This window comes from Gekko japonicus, unplaced genomic scaffold (genome assembly GCF_001447785.1).
Source record: "Gekko japonicus isolate JY-2015 unplaced genomic scaffold, Gekko_japonicus_V1.1 scaffold1244, whole genome shotgun sequence".
Lineage (NCBI taxonomy): Eukaryota > Metazoa > Chordata > Lepidosauria > Squamata > Gekkonidae > Gekko > Gekko japonicus.
The window spans coordinates 46,092-65,073 of record NW_015170925.1 but is presented as its reverse complement, the minus strand read 5'-3'; the positions used below and the strand labels follow the sequence as shown (position 1 = coordinate 65,073).

General features: G+C 50.2%; 1 protein-coding gene across 1 annotated transcript in view; it reads right to left on the bottom strand.

The window, feature by feature from the left end:
• Positions 1–5,771: 5,771 nt before the first annotated feature.
• Positions 5,772–18,982, bottom strand: part of GPR162 (G protein-coupled receptor 162) — a 23,276-nt gene continuing 10,065 nt past the window's right edge. The window contains exons 2-4 of the mRNA XM_015418791.1: positions 13,840–14,029; positions 7,962–8,113; positions 5,772–6,302 (exon numbers count right to left, since the gene is read on the bottom strand). Coding sequence (XP_015274277.1) covers positions 5,772–6,302; positions 7,962–8,113; positions 13,840–14,029 — 873 coding nt within the window. The remainder of the gene's footprint in view (positions 6,303–7,961; positions 8,114–13,839; positions 14,030–18,982) is intronic.

Here is an 18,982-nt window from a genome sequence, read left to right as displayed (position 1 = left end):
AGGAATGCCTGAGTGAATTTGTGTGGTTTGAGTTATGCAAGAGGGCAGGTTACATCAGACTAATGGCTCTCTCTGGCTTTAAAAATCAATGAAAATTGCACATCGCTTGCGCACAATAATCGGATAATGCACCATTAAGGATTAAAAGAGGGCCTAAACTCACGTATATTTCAAGGTGTCTTATCTCAATTAAGTTTTGGACGAGGTTATAGCTGTTCTTGACGAAAATCAGAACTAGCTTAGCAGCTAACTGCATGGGCTCCAAGCTAGGAAGGCCCCGGATAAAAGCTCACCTGTGCTATGAATTCGTTTGATGTCCTAAGGCCAACCACAGTCTCTCGAAGTCAGATCCACATTCCCTGCCCAAACACACACCTGTTCAGATTGAACAGAGCCACCAAACCCAGCCTGTTTCATCTAACAGTTGTTAAAGCATTCTGATTCCAGACACCAAAACATAGGGAACACTTTCCCTATGAGGAAAGGTTAAAGCGCTTAGGGCTCTTTAGCTTGGAGAAAAGACGACTGAGGGGTGACATGATTGAGGTTTATAAGATTATGCATGGGATAGAGCAGGTAGAGAAAGAGGTACTTTTCTCCCTTTCTCACAATACAAGAACTCGTGGGCACTCCATGAAATTGCTGAGCGGTCGGGTTAGAATGGATAAAAGGAAGTACTTCTTCACCCAAAGAGTGATTAACACATGGAATTCACTGCCACAGGAAGTGGTGGCGGCTACAAGCATGGACGGCTTCAAAAGGGAATTAGATAAGCATATGGAGCAGAGGTCCATCAGTGGCTATTAGCCACAATTAGCCACAAGGTATAGATAGGGACTCTGGGGCAAGTGATGCTCTGTCATCTTGGTGCTTGGGGGGGGTCAACAGTGGGAGGGCTTCTAATGTCCTGGCCCCACTGGTGGACCTCCTGATGGCACCTGGTATTTCTGGCCACTGTGTGATACAGAGTGTTGGACTGGATGGGCCTTTGGCCTGATCCAACATTGGCGTCTCTTATGTTCTTATGTCTTTTAAGACACATTTCCTGTATTTACTTTTTTAATTACAGGCTGCTGTCTAATCCTCTGTTCAGTGGCCCCGTTCACACGGAGCAGTTGCCCCGCTGAAGGCACGGGAGTCCCGTGGATTTTCCAGGCGCGATCACAGCGCAACATCTGGGAAGCGCAGTGCTCCCGCAGCAAACCCGTGGCATCCCGCCGAAGATGCGGATTAAAAAACTAGTATTTACAAGGTACTAGTTTCCGGAAACCGCGGGCTAAGGGCGGGCGTCTGATCGCGTTTCCAGTGGAAGTACGTGGCATCCGGCACCCGCCGATGTTCGTCGCCAACAAGGGGTTTTGTTTTCTCCCACGTCTCCACAGGATGTGCAAAAGCTCACAAAGAGCGATTGCTAGTGTGATTGCGCGGCGCGGCTTCTTTGCAGGATACTCGTGTGATCGACATCTCCCCACTGAACACGGGGCCTCGACCGGGACTTGTGATCAGGTGGGTGCGCGCTATTTTCCTCCGGGGCAAACAGCCACGCTCCCCCCCCCCGCGCACATTTTCTGGCCCCTGTGACCGTCGCCAGTGTAGGGTTACCCTTTGGGATGGGAAACTCCTGGAGATTTGGGAGTGGAACCTGGGGGTGGTGGGGTTTGGCGAGGGGAGAAACCTGAGCAGAGTAGAACACCCATAAATTCCTCCCTCAGTGGGGAAGAATACCATAAATTCCATTCTCCAAAGGAGTCATTGTATCCAGAAGAACTGATCTCTGTAGTCTGGAGGTCAGTCATCATCACCCTGAGGGAATCTCCAGGCCCCACCTAGAAGTTGGCCCTTCTAGTTCAGTTTGTCTCAGGATATTTTGAATTTTTGATAGATTCGGGTGGGCAGCCGTGTTGTTCTGAAGCAACAGAACAAAGTTTGAGTCCAGTGGCACCTTTAAGAGCAACAAAGCTTTATTCCGGGTATAATCTTTCATGTGCTTGCACACAAAAGCTTATACCCAGAATAAAAATTGGTTGCTCTTAAAAGTGCCACTAGATTCAAACTCTGTTCTCTTGAATGTTTGATGTTATTGGATTGTATGTTGTGGGATCTTATGGGGAGGACCACTTGTGCTGAACCCCAGGACTTAAAGCCAGCTTGGTGTAGTGGTTAAGAGCGGTGGATTCTAATCTGGAGAGCCGGGTTTGAGTCCCCACTCTTCCACATGAAGCCTGCTGGGTGACCTTGGGCCAGTCACAGTTCCCTGAAAACTCTCTTAGTTCCACCTACCTCACAAGGTTTTGGGGAGAGGAAGGGAAGGCAATTGTAAGTTGCTTTGAGGCTCCTTAAGGTAGAGAAAATCGGGGTATAAAAATCTCCTCCTCCTCCTTCACAAATGCCTTATCACTGAAATCGTGTCCTTACCATAACATATGGAAAATGTTGAACAGAACACCAATTTCTAATCAAACCTTTAGGAAGTCTGGTCTGAGGAAATTATTGCATTTGGAGCTCTGACACAATCTAAAAGGGAAATAACGGAGAACACACACATCTAGAGCTAGCAAACCGTCAGAGGAAAGTGAAGCTGTGTCAAAGAGGGGCGACCGTATGAACACATGACGCTGCCTTCCGCTGAGTCAGGTCACTGGTATGTTGAGGCCAGAATTGTCTGCTCTGACAGGCAGCTGCTCCCTTGCGTCTTTTGTATCACCTGATCCTTCTCACCGGAGACACCCACTGACTGAACTTGGGACCTCCCGTATGTAAACAGATGCTCTACCACCGATCAACAGTCCTGCCCTGAGCCAAGGATCCATCCCCTGGACCTGTGTCTTTCTTCTCATGGAGGTGAAGTAATAACCCTGTGTTTGAGTTGTACCACTTCAGGCTGTAAGCAAGAGGCTCACTAGCCCCCCCGCCCATCCTCTCCATACAGAAATCTAGAATGCCACAGAGGCCAGCTGTAACTCTTCTCTCTGACACGCTCATTTTCTGCTCCTTGCAATAAGGACTGGCACCACAAAAATCTGCAAACCTGAGATATTGTACGTCAATGCGCACTTGCGATTAATGGTGCCTCTTTGCCTCGTAGCAGACGGTCCATCCTTCATAAGTGGTTCATCTGTTAAGCGAAAATCTCTTAAATACCCTCTTCTGCTGGTACTTATCATCCAATTATGTGAAAAATATAAATCAGAGGGGACAATAGGAAGAGACATAGGAGCACTGTGATGTCCTCCTTATTAGGGAGGACTGGTTTTACTTTAAAAGTGTTCTTTATTTTGTTTTACTGGGTATATAAGGCTGCCACCAGGAAATTTTAAGAACTTCCAAACCTTTATGCTTCTACTTCTGTTCTTACTGGTTAGGTAGACCGAGTTCAAGGCCCACGAGGGACTATGTGGTCCTGGGAAGTATTTCCTTCAGAGCTGGTATACTTGAATGAAAGAGGATTTATTAAAATAAAGCATGAATAAGAGGGTAGTACAATGTAACTAGTAATGTGTAAATACTGAATGATTGCTTGGTGTATCACACACAATCTGCTCCCTTACTGACAGGGTTCTTTCAGGTAACTTTGTAACACTTTAACTCAAGGTCATATATGTTCACTGTTTCTCTCTAGGACATACAGCCTTTCCTATAACTTGTCTTCAATTAAACTTTCATTTATTTTTCTCTATTCTCCCAGCCTTCCTTCTGTTTCTCACTGAACTAACTTATTCCACACAGGACTGCTTCTCACTTCTTTCATACACAGAACTAACTGAACTTATCAACTGTCAAACCTGTAACTGTAAAACCTGACTGACATACATACTCATCCACTCATTTTCACTTCCAAAACCCCTCCCCCTCTCTGTCAACCACCAATCATACCACACTTGCCTCTCTCAACCACTCTAGTCTACTTACCACAGCCATGCAACCAAACTTTTAAAGAGGCACATACACACACAAACAAGGAATCGTTACAAGCACATTTTATAATGGACTGCAAGCTTCTTGGCAAGTGGAGGGGGTCAGGGACATGTCAGGTTTATGCCTATGAAGTTTTGTTCACTGCCAGTACACCAACTGCATTGTGTAGATACAATTCTAGTGTGGGATGTATCCTGATGGCAGGCCCCGCATCCACTAACTCTCCAGTCCTAGTGATAGAAGCATCATTGGAAAGTAAGTCTTCCCCCCACACACACACATGTAGAAGACAGCAGAAAATTGGTGGTGATATATAGCTGCCTCATCCATATTTGACACTCGCCACAAATCTCCCTGTTCTCCAACAATTATTGCTTGCACAAGGGAGAACAGTTGTGCCACTTACAGGGTTAATTCACAGCAGACAAATTCTGATGGTGGCCTAAAGAGGGCCCGTGTTTATGAGTGGAGAATTGTGAGGGGAAACGAGCCCCACAGAGCGACTGGGATCCAGTCACGGTGGGGCGGGGACTGCCAACTGACTCTCTGTGACAGGAAAACTTGAGGGACGACTTTGTAGCAGGGTTGGCAGAACACAAAGAAAGAGAGAGAGAGTGTCCCCAGTTTCAGATGTCTGGCAACAAACAACCTCCATTAAGGTTTCCGATTACCAACCCACAGGCGGGACCTGTGGTCTTCAATTATCGTTGTACACTGCCTTGTATCTTAAGGTGCTCCAGAAATAAACATGGAGACAGACAGGACAAAATGAAATAAATATGAGGATGGGCAGAATGGGAAATGCCTCTTGTAAAAAGGGAAGGGGAATTGATCGCCAGACCAGAAATGGCAATGGCGGTGTGGTTCTAACCTGAACTAGGCCTCCCCTCCCTTCCCCTCTTGCGTCTCCACCTGGACTAACTGCTAGTCGTTCGGAGAGGGTCTATTGTTGGGAAGAGGTTTCAATATATGCAGGCACACGAATCCAACAGCCTTTTGCGATGAGCTCATCCCCGGCTGGTGCCTTTTGGTGGAAACGGCACCTGTATAGCTCAGGGAGAACTGCCAAAATCCTCACCCGGAGAGGCTGGCTTTTAGTATTCTTTTGGGCCGGCCACAGAGACTTTCCTCTCTGCTTCTTGAAAGCGCTTCTCTTTAAGCTCTCCTCATCTGCAGTACAGGCCTCCCCTACTCTGGATCATGGAGTTAATGCGCACAAAGTGTTTTGGCACACAAAGCGAGCTACAGGAACGCTCTGTTGTGATCGCTTTCTTCTTTCCTTCCTCGGCATCTGATGCACTGTCATCTGTAGGTGAGTCGAGTCTTGGCGGAGCGTTATGTTCTCCTTTCCCAGTTGGCTCCGTTAAATCTCGTTAAGCACTTGATTAATCACTTTAATGACAGAAACGTTATTATTAATACATTAAAAAACCAAGACACGTATGACACTCCAAATATAGATTTTTTTCCCCTCTTTTTAATACCATCCTGTCCCACGCTTGGCAACCAATAAATGTTTCTCACGACAGGTAGAGCTAAGAAGGGGGGAACGGGTGGAGCTAACGATTCTATCGAGGGCGTGGTGCTGAGAGACGGTGCCCTCGGTTAACTGTGGCGGCCGGGCCTCGTGTCCTTCCCGAGAACAGTATCCTGTGGCTCCTTTCAACAGTTCTGCTTCCCACCCCCTTCCGTGCCTCATTTCTCCCCACCACATCGGGTCCCACAATGTACAACATTCCCATTCATTGCCAACATGGTGAAAAACACGAGGACCTAAACTATCCCTTGGGTCCCGGGATAGGGGAGACGCGCCGAGTTTTCGCTTAAAAATCCCCACGAACGCTTTCGAACCCGTTTCATAGATTAAGCTCTCCCGAGTTCTGTGCCTCTTGAGCGGCCACGGTCCATTTGCCGGGCTCCTGCACCTCATCGTAGAGGCTAAGGTTTTCGTCCCCAGTCAGTGAACACTGTTGATCCCTATCGGGGCCCTCTTCGGGCCCAGCGCCCCCTACGGAGAGACGCCTCTCACGCTGCGTTGAGCACGCTAGTCGTGAGTGGCGTGGACTGCCCACGGGGGAGGGCGCCGGCGTTTCGTCGATGAAGGTGGTGATCTCGTCACGGAAGAAACAGGCGTTGGAGCTGGGGCCCCGGATGGCCAGCCCAGCTTCCAAGAACTGCTGCAGGGTGGTGAGCTCGTCTTCGGGGGGCCGTCGGCGGTGATGGTAGTTGCGGAGTTCTAGAGGAAGGAAGCCGGGGGATCCTCCGGGTTTGAGTGGGGTGGCCACTCGGATATCGTCGGAGGAGGACCACTTGTGAAGGAAGGAAGGGGCGGAGCGGTGGGAGAAGATGTTGGTCTCGTCGTGGGACATCCTCCGAGAGAGAGGGACCTATCAGGAAAGAACGGGATGAGAGACAGGGCAGTAGAAGAAGAAGAAAACATTGGATTTACAACCCCGCCGTTCACGACCCGAAGGAGGCTCAGAGCGGCTTACAATCTCCTTTCCTTTCCCTTCCCCTCCCCACAACAGACACCCTGTGAGGTCGGTGGGGCTGAGAGAGCTCTTTCCAGAACTGCCCTTGAGAGAACAGCTCTGAAAGAACTTGTAACTGAGCCAAGGTCACACCAGCAGCTGCATGTGGATGCATGGGGAATCAAACCTGGTTCTCCCAGATTAGAGTCCGCACTTCTAACCGCTACACCAAACTGGCTCTCAGAAAAAGGGGAGGAGGTTTTCTTGTCGATACAAACAGAAAGATAGCTAATGGACGGGGCTTCTGTGCCTCCTCCCCACAGGCCATAAACCAGAGGTTTTATGCTGGGCCTTAAAGGCACACATCACGAGACAATACAAAACGGCAAAACCCTGAATTGAATATAGGTGATAGGCCCTCAGCTGAAGACCTGGGAGAGCTGCTGCCATTCTGAGCAGACAATACTGATCTTGATGGACCTGCTGGTCTCAGAAGGCAGCTTCATGTGTCCAACATACACTGAATGCCATTAAAAACATAGTGCCAGGTCCCCCCCGTCCCCATCAGTCACCCCAAGTGCCTTCACTCTCACTGACTGCGATACTGAGACACTGAATGCCATTAAAAACAAGTGCCAGGTCCCGTCCCTATCAATCACCCCAAATGCCTTCACTCTCACTGACTGCGATACTGAATGCCTGGAGCAGATTTAAGTCTCCCCTGAGCAATCAGGCCTTTAGGATATCTCAGCACTCAGAGGGCACAACCGGGATGCTGAGAAAACACAGTCTCTACCCCCACCCTAGTTATTCCTACATTTGTTTTGGTTTCTTTAACTGCAAATTCCAGGGTGCCCCTGTTGCAAGTTTCATAAGCAAAAGACCTCCACCACCCAAACAGTATTTGAACCTCCTGTTCCCTCCCCCACACACCCCTTTAGGGCTGCTTTACAAACCATGACGACTGATCCAGAAATATGTATAATACCGGGGGGTGGATGGATCTGACAGAACTCTTAGCCTCTCCGTTCTGCACAGTGTTACATTTTTAAGGGGAAGGGGGAGGCAGCAGCCAAGGCTGTTCTCACCCCACAACGAAGCTAAGGCTTGCAGTTCTCCCTCAAATCTCAACACCCCCCCACACACACATGAAATGCCCCACTGGTTCGTCTCCTGCATTGCTCCCTAGCAACCACAGCATCTGCAGCATGTGTGTGCATGCACTGGATAATGGGAGGCCTGCCTGTAATGGAATTAGCTCCTTCCGAGACGGTACTGCATAATATTCCCTCCAGAGACGGTGCAGCAGGCAGAAGAGGTGCGAACCAGGGCCCGTAAGTGTGAAAAGCTTTGCGCACGGAAAGGTCCAGGCTGAATTCCCTGGCACTGCCAGTTAAAAGTTCTGCTGGGCAGGCCGGTAATCTGATTCTTTTCAAGGCAGCTTCGTGCGCTCAGATGTTACGTCCACGTGATCGAACCTTTGGCGGATGTGCGGGAAGGGTGTGTGTGTCGTGCCTCAAGCTGTGGTGAGCTTGAACTCTTTCTGGGTAGGCTCTAAGAGAACAAGCTGCCTACCTGCAGGTAATGCACCCTGTCGTGGGGCAAGAGCAGGTGATGCACCGGTAACAGCTTGGCGTCCCGGGGGTCCCGTTTGATGGCCGCCGCACCGTTGGCGTCAAACCGCACCTTGCAGAACCTTCCATCGCTGTAATCGTCGCCGGCGCCATCTGGAGGAAGTCAAAGAGCGGAAAATCTCTTTCACCCCCAATCCTTCAAAGAATCGGCAGGAAGAACCCCCAAAGTCTATTTTCAGTCCCCGACCATGTGCAAAAACACAGGGCAGACCTGCTCAACCACCACAGTGTGACAGAAATTGGGGTTCTTGTGTTTGTAGGTGCTTACACCGAATCTGTAGCAAAGTCGTTTTTCCGGCATCTGGCTTAGCTGGAGACTGCGGCGCACAAAGATTACGTCGGTACCATACGTGTAACTTCCCAGGATGTGGGCTTTTACGGCCCTTTGTGCTTGTGACTGACCGTGACCGCTTGGCTATCTGAACAAAGCACACCTGGTGCACAGCAGTCCGTAGGCACCGGCGTGGCTGTGCCTGGGTGGTTTTGTGAATCGGCTTTCTGCCCCTTTCCTTGGCTCCGCGGGGAGACACTGGATGGGTATTGAGCAGAGCACCTTGACTAAGGGGGAGGGCGTGGGCAAGCAGACACACTGGATTTTCCCCCCCCCCAGTCCTATGATTCTCTGTTTTATGCAAGAGGAAATGGACATACTCTAGGTGAAGACACCTGCAATATTTTTAGAACAGGGGAGCTGGTCTGAAAGGGCACTCACAGCGTTCAATACAAATAGACTGCTCAGCAGCGTTCAATACAAATAGACTGATTTCTTTCCCTCTAGCAGCGCGGGCTCTAAAAACCCTTTAATTAAGGGATTGATTTTTTAAAAAACACTGCTTTAGTCTGGAAACTGTTATTTTAAGCCATCAATGGTCCGTTCTGTGGGGTATGTCTTTATGCGGCGCCAGATTTTTAATGCTGGATTTTTAAAATCTTTCAATATTTTGGTTTCTTTTTCTTTTGTAAGCCGCCTTGGTCGGGTTCCTGGAGAGGTGGCACAAAAACGTGCCTAAATAAAACCCAGTTCTTTATGTTCGTAGGTGCATCTGCCTGGATCAAGGAAAAGCCTATAGGCTGGTTCTGTTGCCTTTACCTACAGACATATACAAACACACAATGTCTGGAGCAATTTTGCTGCTCTGTAAAAAAAAAACCCTGAAATTTTTAATAAAATGAAGGTTAAGATTCATAAACATATAAATATATATGCGCTCCTTAAAATATAAAATAAAATGCAAGAGGTTGGATCCAAAGAGGATGTTTGACCAGTGTATGAGGAGTTATGCCCTGACCTGGATAGCCCAGGCTACCCTAAAATCGTCAGATCTCAGAAGCTAAGCAGGGTCAGACCTGGCTAGTATTTGGATGGGAGACCACAAAGAGGAAGAGGAGGAGTTTGGATTTATACCCCGCCCTTCACTTGGAGTCTCAGAGCGGCTTTCAATCTCCTTTCCCTTCCCCTCCCCACAACAGACACCCTGTGAGGTAGGTGGGGCTGAGAGAGCTCTGAGAGAGCTGCTCTTGAGAGAACTTGTGACTGACCCAATGTCACACCAGCAGCTGCATGTGGGGAATCCAGGGCCAGCTCTTCCACTAGGCCAACTAGGGCTACGGCCTAGGGCGCAGAGAGGCCCCTGCCGCCATCGCCGCCCACCTGCCCCCAGCATGGCTTTCTGGGTGCCCACTCCACAGCGCACCCCTTACCGCTGGCTCACTTTGCCTCGCACCCCCGGAAGGAGAGAGAAAAAGACAGACGGACAGCGAAACCGTTGCTGCCTGAGCCGGCGGGGCCATTCATAGTCCAAAGGCGCCCCTAACCGTGCAGCGCCCGGCCGGAGCACGGCTGCCTCTCCGCCGGCCAGAAGACCCCTCCCGCTGCCGCTTCTCTCCCTCTCCGGCCATGGTCCCTGCCCAGGCCTCCCGGGGAGTCCACCGCTCCGCACTGCAGAAGAGAGGGGCTGCACGCCCAGAGGATCCTGTGCTGTTCCGCCTTCTCAGAAAAAGGAGGCTGAAGCCAGGTCCCCCCCCCCTGCTCCTTCTTCACCCACCTCCTCTAAGGACCGTCAAACTCAGCGCACGGGGGTGGGGGGTGAGAGGCGGAGTTCAACTTTCCTCGCAGGTCATCTTGGTCTCCAGCCCGCCCCCCCATCATTCTCGGTGCTCTCCTCTGCACCGGCTCCGTATACTGCCCACATCCTTTGTGAAGAGTGAGGCCTCAACGACTGCACTCAAGACTCCAGGTTGTTACCACCAATGTTCAAGACCTCACTTCGTCCCCCCCTCCCAATAAACTCTCCATTTGCAGCCCCAGAGACGGAGGGAGAAAGAGGGAACTCCCTGCCTTGGGCTGGACAGGCATCTCCCCCCATCCCCCGCGTCTGCAGGATTCCTGCCTTAGAGGGCGCCGTTGAAGGCAGCCCGGCAGCCGCCCAGTCCCGCTGCGGGGTCATAGAATCCCAGAGCTGGAAGGGGTCCTCCAGGCCATCTAGCCCACCCCCCTGCTCTTTGCAAGATCAGCCCTGGAGCAGCCCTGGCAAGTGTTTGTCCAGACGCTGCTTAGAGACTGCCAGGGAGGGGGAGCTCAGCACCTCCCTACACAGCTGATTCCACTCTTGAACAACTCGGACTGTCAAAACGTTTTCCCGAATATCCAGGCGGTACCTCCCCACCCTTAATTTTAAAGCCATTCTTGCAAGTCCTCTCATCTGCTGCTAACGGGAACAGCTCCCTGCCCTCCTCCAAGTGACAGCCCTCCAAACGCTTCCAGAGAGCCATCCTGTCCCCCCCTCCGCCTCCTCTTCTCTGAGTGAAGGGTGACGAGGCTCCTCCGAAGAAGCCGCCGGAGAGTCTTCCTTCTCCCCAGGCCCACCCTGGAGGTTTGCAACCCCGTAATTGGTGGGCGCACGGGAGGGGGCGCCAAAAGGTAGCCTTGCCTAGTGTACAAAAAAACCTGGAGCCGGCCCTGGGGGAATCAAACCCGGTTCTCCCAGATTACAGTCCACACTCTTAACCACTACACCAAACTGGCTCCCTCTGGCAGAAATCAAACCCGGTTCTCCCAGATTAGAGTCTGCGCTCTTAACAACTACACCAGGATCGTGAGGTAGGGGCAGGCAGTGGGAAACCAATTCTGAATGTCTCTTGCACTACAGGGCCAACATAAGTCGGCTTTGGCAAAAACAAAACAAAAGAGGAGTCACACTAGCGGAACAGCGCTTCTGCGGATGGAGGAGGGAAGGCGATGTCCCCCCTCTCACTGTAGACCCCCAATGGCCCCCCGTTTGTGATCATCCCTTGACCACTAGAATTTGGAGGGGGGCAGGGGCGGATTCAGGCTCACTGGTGCCCTAAGCACTGACCAGTCTTGGTGCCCCCCTCCCCTCCTTGCCAGACTGACCCAGTCCATTTTAGTGGTTGACCTGTCTGACCAGATATACAATGCAGGTTGCAGCAATACAAAAATGTATTCATATGATAACACAATAGACTGTACAAACTAAGCTTTTCACCCTTTTCCCAACTTTGTGGCGCCCCCTTTGGCCCTGGTGCCCTAAGCATGTGCTTAGTCTGCTTAATGGTTAATCTGCCCCTGGAGATTCACTGGGCTTCAGTAGGAGTGGAGGTGTGGGGTGGTCCCATTCTGTCAGCTTTGCTCTGCTGGCAATAGCTAGGATCCAGTCCATGGTCAACCAGTAGACCAGGACAAATTTTTAAAAATTACATATAAAACTCATGGAGCCATCAAGTCAAAGCTGACGTATGGTGACCCGCTCGTGGGGTTTTCATGGCAAGAGAGAAGCAGAGGTGGTCTGCCACTGCCTGCCTCTGTGCAACCCTGGACTTCCTTGGGGGTCTCCCATCCAAGTACTAACTGGGGCTGACTCTGCTTAATCTTCCACATTCTCCCAAGATGAAACTAGCCCCAAGTCAGGCTGCAGAACGTATAGAATTCATTGCCAAAACTGTAAAGAAGGCATTTGGGGGGGGGAAAGGAAACTGGACTGGTCTAAACTGGTTTACTCTGCAAACAAGGGATTTCATATTCTGGTGGCAACAAGGCAACCCTCAGAACAAACCTCCAGTCCTCTCCCCTACCCAGCATAGATATGCTTATGGAACAACAATGGCAGTTCCACCAGGTAAAACAATCTACATTTCTAAAGGCTGTTCAGAGGCCACCTGGCGAATAGCCCTGTTTCCAGTACCTCACCCAAGCCCTTTTGTGTGGTCCCATGTCTACGTGTGAATTCTTTGTCCTTCCTTGCTCCATCCCTCAGGATGCTAAGATCAGACACCCATCTCCCATCTTTTGTCTATATCTGGGAACCTTTTCAAACTGCCTTGGCTGGACCATTAGTGGTCAGAAAACCCATTCAACTGGCCACCCAGCACCTGGCTGATTTAATCAAGGCCATTGTTAAGCCGGACTCTGCCCCTCTGAGAACTCACTGGTTATGTCTAGGCCTTGCCCATCCTGATGCCACACACCCCTGGGACTCATCATTGGCCCAGGTAATCTATTGTTCTCACCAGAGACCAGCCCCAAGGCCTTCCATTGGTCTGCATAGTTTTCCAATGCCTATATCCGTCCAGGCACATGGCCTCAGACCCAGTGTTCCCTCTAACCTGAGTTAGTGTGAGATAGCTCACAGTTTTTTAGCCTCTGGCTCACAGATTTTTGTCTTAGCTCAGGAAGGATGGCTCCAGAGCAAACTAATTTATGCAGTAGCCAAATCGCTGGCTCACAACTTTAATGCCAGTAGCTCACAAAGTAGAACTTTTGCTCACAATACTCCACAGCTTACAGGGAGCAGTCAGACCGTATGCCTCTGCCCTAATGCCAACTGGCAGTCCACCCCTAAACCATTGGGGTTTAGGCCCCAATCCCTTCTTCATGGACCTCTGCACATCTGGACAGGTAGTGTCACCCCATAAGTGATCCCTCTATTAGCTATCAATCCCCTCTGCTTTCTTCATTCCGTATTGTGTGTGTGAATGCGTGATTTTGTTTGTATGTTTAAGAATCCTTCAGTAAAGAAATCTCTGCTTTAGTAATCTAGCCTTCGCATCTATTTCTGGGACTGGGAAATCAAACACCCATATACACAGGTCACGATCCATGCTATATACCTATTGCCATTTTATATTCATAATTCCCCACATTTATTAATAAATTAAGGCAAGTTGGATAACACTGATGTCAGCTGGGAACACAAGGTTGGATCCCATGGGTCCCTTCTCCACTTCCCTCTAGCAGAAGGCGTCATCTCCCGATGCAGCATGCTCCTCTGTGAGCTGAACGGATCCATGGGATCCAACCCCAGATGCTCCGCTAGAAGGACTTTGGGTCCAATCTAGCAAAGCTCTCCTTACGCTCTTACCAACATGCGCTCTGCGTCGTTTAATGGCCCTCGACAAAAAGCAAGCCAATTGACCGGCCAGTTATGTAAGTCCAAAAAAGATACATCCGATTCAGTGTGTTTTAAACTTTCAGTGCTGTTGAAATGCCAAAAACAGGAAGGATCTAGTGTGCAACTGCAGACACAGAGCTGGAACATTACACAATCGCCATTTATGGGGGAAAACAACAACCAAAAACGCTTCAGCAATTTAACTGATTTCCTAGTTTGTCTGGAAGGCAAGCCCATTTTGTTCCAACCCCCTTCCTGTTAGCTGCTAAATCAATCCAGCCATCCAGCCCCACAGCCCAGCCAAGTTCTGCCCACAGATCTCGTTTCCAGGCTGGTGACATCCGCATCCTCCCCACGGGGCTATTGCTATGTGCATCGTTTAGAAAGAACCTGGTGTTAAAGGAGGCTCACCGTCGTCCCCATCTTCCTCCGACATTATCGCCACGCACTGTTCCCACACGGTACGGACGTCCGCCCGGTAGCGCTCGCAGGACCAGATGAAGGTCGGGAGGAGCAGCGTCTGCACCATGGAGCACCAGAGGATGGCCAGCACCATCCAGGTGGGAGCGGTGTCGTAGCGCAGGCTGAAGAAGCTCACCACCTGAAAAACAGGGAGGAGAAGGGTTGAGGAGCCTTCTGCAATAAGGTTCCTTCTACTGAAACAACGAAGCCCAGAGATGGGTCTCAAGGAGCTGGAAATGGTACGAAAGAGGCGTTCGCTGCTCTCTGGGCATCGGCACATGCTCTGGCGACAACGAGCTTTGCCGGTCGCTTGTGCTTTTCAAAGCTCTGCCGAAACCTGTTTGCTCAGAGGTGACAAAATAAGCATCTGTGTACACTGTGGCAAGTGGGAAGTGCCGTCAGGTTGCAGCTGACTTACGGTGGCCCCGTAGGGTTTTCAAGGCAAGAGGGGAACAGAGGTGGGTTTGCCGTTGCCTGCCTCTGCACAGCAACCCTGGACCTCCAAGGACTAACCCTGACCCTGCTTAGTTTCCGAGATCTGACAGGATCAGCCTAGCTTGGCTCTGGAAACCCTACAGGGTCGCTGTGAATCGGCTGCAACTTAATGGCATTGTCTACCACCACCACTCTGTGGCGCATGAAGCCAGGTTTTCGGCTCTCTTAAAGACTATCATCTGTATCCCACCTCACGTACCGCTGTGAATATTACTTCGCATTTGCATCTCATTCCTGCGACTGACAGTGGTAAGATTTGAACCAGTGACTTTCTGATAGCCAGCTCCATTGTTGAGCCACTCCACTCTGCTTGGCTGCCCAACCGCTCTATGGGGACCCCCTCCTCCCATGGATCCTGATGATGAACATGTCAGTTCCAAAGAAGGTTACGATTTCTTTCCCTTGGCCACTGTGTATATCGTACCCCAAAGCTGGTCAGGTATCCAAGACCAATTGGAATAACTCAAAAACAGACTGTCTTTCTCGAATCAACAAAGAAGAGGAGGAGGAGGAGGAGGAGGAGAAGCAGGAGGAGGTGACTGGATTTATATCCCGCCCTTCACTCGGAGTCTTAAGAGTGGCTTACAATCTCCTTCCCTTTCTCTCCCCACAACAGACGCCCTGTGAGGTAGGTGGGGCTGAGAGAGCTCTGACAGAACTGCTCTTGAAGAAGAAGAAGAGGAGGAGATTGGATTTATACCCTGTCCTTCACTACCCAAGGAAGTCTCAGAGCGGCTTACAAACTCCTTTCCCTTCCCCTCCCCACAACAGACACCCTGTGAGATAGGTGGGGCTGAGAGAGCTCTTGACAGAAACTGCTCTTTTTTCAAGAACAGCTCCGAGAGAACTGTGACTGACCCACAGTCACCCAGCTGGCTTCATGTGGAGGAGTGGGGAATCAAACCTGGTTCTCCAGAGTAGAGTCTGCCGCACTTAACCACTACACCAAACTGGCTAAGTTTACAAAGGTGTGGTTTTCGGCCGTCTCTTGCCAGGGCTGCTCTTAGGCGTCTTTTACCCATAAGATAGTAGAATTGACAATGGACTTTTGCATGCTCCTTGGTGTTTTGTTTTTGTTTTAAAAAACCCTCCATGCAAAGAGGATACTAGCCCAGCTGTGAGAAAGCTTCTTCCCCCTCTCTTTGCTTGCTCTGCTGGGAGGCCGGGGAGAGGCATCCCAAAATGGAACCAACCATCTGCGGTCTGATGTGATGTACACCTTTCTACCACCTCGCTCCCCTCCTGCATGTGTGTTATAGGGATTAATATGACACAAGAGGGATAGCAGCAGAGAGGGGGGCCCTCCCAATCCTCCCCCTGCCTCTCCAATGTTTTGCTGGGTCCTCACAGCTCACCTCAACAGGGACCGTAGGTGGCAGGATATCCAAGGACTGTCTCTCATATATTTGTGTTGTTTGAGTTTTCGCCACAGACAGTGTACAACTTCAGCCCTGAAAAATCTCCTTACTTCTGGCTCCCTGTCGCACAGTGTAGGTGGAAGCTGGATGAAAGTTTGCAAATCACGCAAATCTCTCTCGCAGCTCAGTCAGAAGACTCGCTGCCTAAAACAGCCCTGGAAGGCAAGAATGGAAGTCTCCAAGAGACCGTGAAGTCCGTACCGTCGTCTGTGGACGGAAGGTTTGAGTTTCGCCCCCAAATATGGATTTTTCAAATGTGGCTTACCTTACAGGGTTTTATTTTTATTTAATTTTTAAAAATTCACTTTATTTATAGCCAGCCTTTCAGTGTTTGTTATATATGGTAGGGAAAAAATGCTTTTAAAAACGTACTGCCCCCAAAGTGCTTTGTAGAGCAAAATATCCCCTCTCTTTCACCTCTCCTCCAAGCAGTTATCAGACGGTTCCAAAGTCACCTTCCCGGGTGCGTTAGGCTCATCAGATTAAATTCCTTCATGCAATTTTACAAGATTTCACACCATTTTAACACTCCGTGGCGAATAAAACAAATTGGGGGGGGGGAGAAATTCCTCTCAGCCGACAAAAACAAAGAACTTTTCAACCCCCTAGCAAAGAATCTAATTCTGCAGCCGACGACAGGAACAATTCGTGCTTGGCACCTGGAAAAACTCAATAACTGAAAGTGTCGATCACAGCCACATCCCCACCATTTCCGTGAGGAGTCAGAAGTGTTGTTTCTATTCTACCTGAGGCTTGTAGAGAAGAAGCACTAGGAAAATGTGTTTATCAGCACAGTAAGGCTCCTAGGTCTAGCACTCTTGGGTTTCTTGTGAATCCCAAATTTAGAAGAATTACAGATTATGGACTTGCAAGGAAGGTTCCTAGCTCAGTTGGGAAACAGCAGATTTTGGGGGTGGAGCCTGAGGAAGGTGGGTTTTGGGGAGGGGGGCTTCAATGGGGAATAATACCATAGTGTCTGTCTTCCAAAGTGGCCATTTTCTCCAGGTAAACTGGGAAATGAAGAAGAGGAGGAGGAGGAGATTGGATTTATACCCCGCCCTTCACTCGGTGTCTCAGAGCGGTTTACAAACTCCTTTCCCTTGCCTTCCCCACAACAGAGACACCCTGTGAGGTAGGTGGGGCTGAGAGAGCTCTTTTGAGGACTGCTCTTGAGCGAACAGCTCTGGGAGAACTTTTGACTGACCCAAGGTCATCCAGCAGCTGCAAGTGGAGGAGTGGGGAATCAAACCCGGTTCTCCCAGATTAGAGTCTGCGCACTTAACCACTACTGTCTCTCTGAGGATCTGGGGGGTGGAGCCTTGGGAGGATGGGCATAGAGAAGGGGCAGGGTATAATGCCACAGAGCCCACCCTCTGAAGCTGCCATTTCCAGCAGGGGGACTGATCTCTGTCCTCTGGAGATCAGTTGTAATTCTGGGAGATCTCCAGGCCCCACCCGCAGGCTGGCAATCCCAGATCAGAACAGGCACTGCAAAAGAGCACCAGACAGCGAGAGTCCGTGACATTTGGCCAGGAATGGTTCCTCAGAAAAGCCACCCAAGCAGAGGCAGAGTGAGGAGGATGCCGATGCCCACTATTGCCTCCTGGGCCTGTGCTGCCAGGGGCCACCATGTCCAGGAGGTGATGGGCATACCTTGCTCGGGGCGACAAAAATCTCTTGAACGGGCCCTGCATTCTGCAGTTTTCATTCTCCTTTCCAGCATGACAACAACATAACTTCCCCCCATAACTACAGCTAATAATCCTAGATAGATACAGAAGTCAGTGGAATTCCACTTGCTTTAAAATGTTCCGTTTCATGTGCACAAGTCAAATAGATTATTGTGTTAGAAATGAGGGATGAGTTTGGGGTGTGTGTGTCACAATGAATCACTGAAGGGACGGAGGGAATGATTGAGGAAATCCCCACATATACAACCTACTTTCCCTTCTCTCCAATTAAAGAAGCTACATTTTTCTGGATTCTTCGGGAGTCCCTTGAGTAGAAATCCCTACGGTCTTGGGAGGGTCCTTGCAGCACTCACAGTTTGGTACAGGGGCTGCCTGCTTTACTATTAGAGATCATAACTGTTTTCACGATCTCACCCATTTATGCCATGGCCTGCATAGCCCAGGTAGCCCAATCTTGTCAGATCTCAGAAGCTAAGGAGGCTCAGCCCTGGCCCAGTATTTGGATGCGACGCAGGGGTCATTTCGTAGAAAAAGAGGTGCAGGAGCTCATTAGCATAACGTATTTGCATATGTCACACCCCCTGACATCACTAGCAGTGTGTCAGAAGGCAACACCCACTGCAACTTACCTGGCTGTTTCTTGCTCCTTGTGGCCCAGGGTTGCTGGGAGCAGGGGTGGGGCTTCTTGCATGTGCCTGCCCCCTGGGCTCTTTACTGCCAGATCTCCACTCCTGTGCGCTCCCGCAGGAAATGACCCCTGGATGTGAGACTTCCAAGGAATACCAGGGTCGCTACGCAGAGGCAGGCGACCGTCAAGCCGCCTATGAACGTCTCTTGCCCTGAAAGCCCCACACGGGTCTCTATAAGTCAGCTGTGTCTTGACGGCACCTTCCTTCCTCCTTCCCACCCATTTGTCTTCTGTGTTATGCTAAATCTGGGCTGGGAAATACATGGAGATTTGGGGATGGAGCCCTGGGGAGGGGGGGATTTGGGAAGGGGCCTCAAGGAGGGTCTAATGCAGGGGTGGCCAAACTTGCTTAACGTAAGAGACACATAGAATAAATGTCAGATGTTTGGGAGCCGCAAGACATGAACAAATATTACATGTTTTCAGGGCTTTTTTTGTAGAAAAAGCCCAGCAGGAACTCATTAGCATAATAGACCACACCCAACAGCAGAAACTCATTAGCATATTAGGTCACACCCATGACAATACAGCTCATTAGCATATTAGGCCACACATCCCATGTTACCGGAAGTGTGGTCATCCAGTCACACCCACCTTTTGCTTCTTATTCTGTTTACCTTGTTTGTTGTCAAAACCCAGGGCCTTTTTTGTAGCAGGAACCCCTTTGCATGTTAGGCCACACACCCCTAATGTAGCCAATCCTAATGAGTTCCTGCTGTTGGGTGTGGCCTGTCATGCTAATGAGTTCCTGCTGGGTGTGGCCAACTCGGGAGCCAGCCGGAACTCCGTTCCTGTGCATT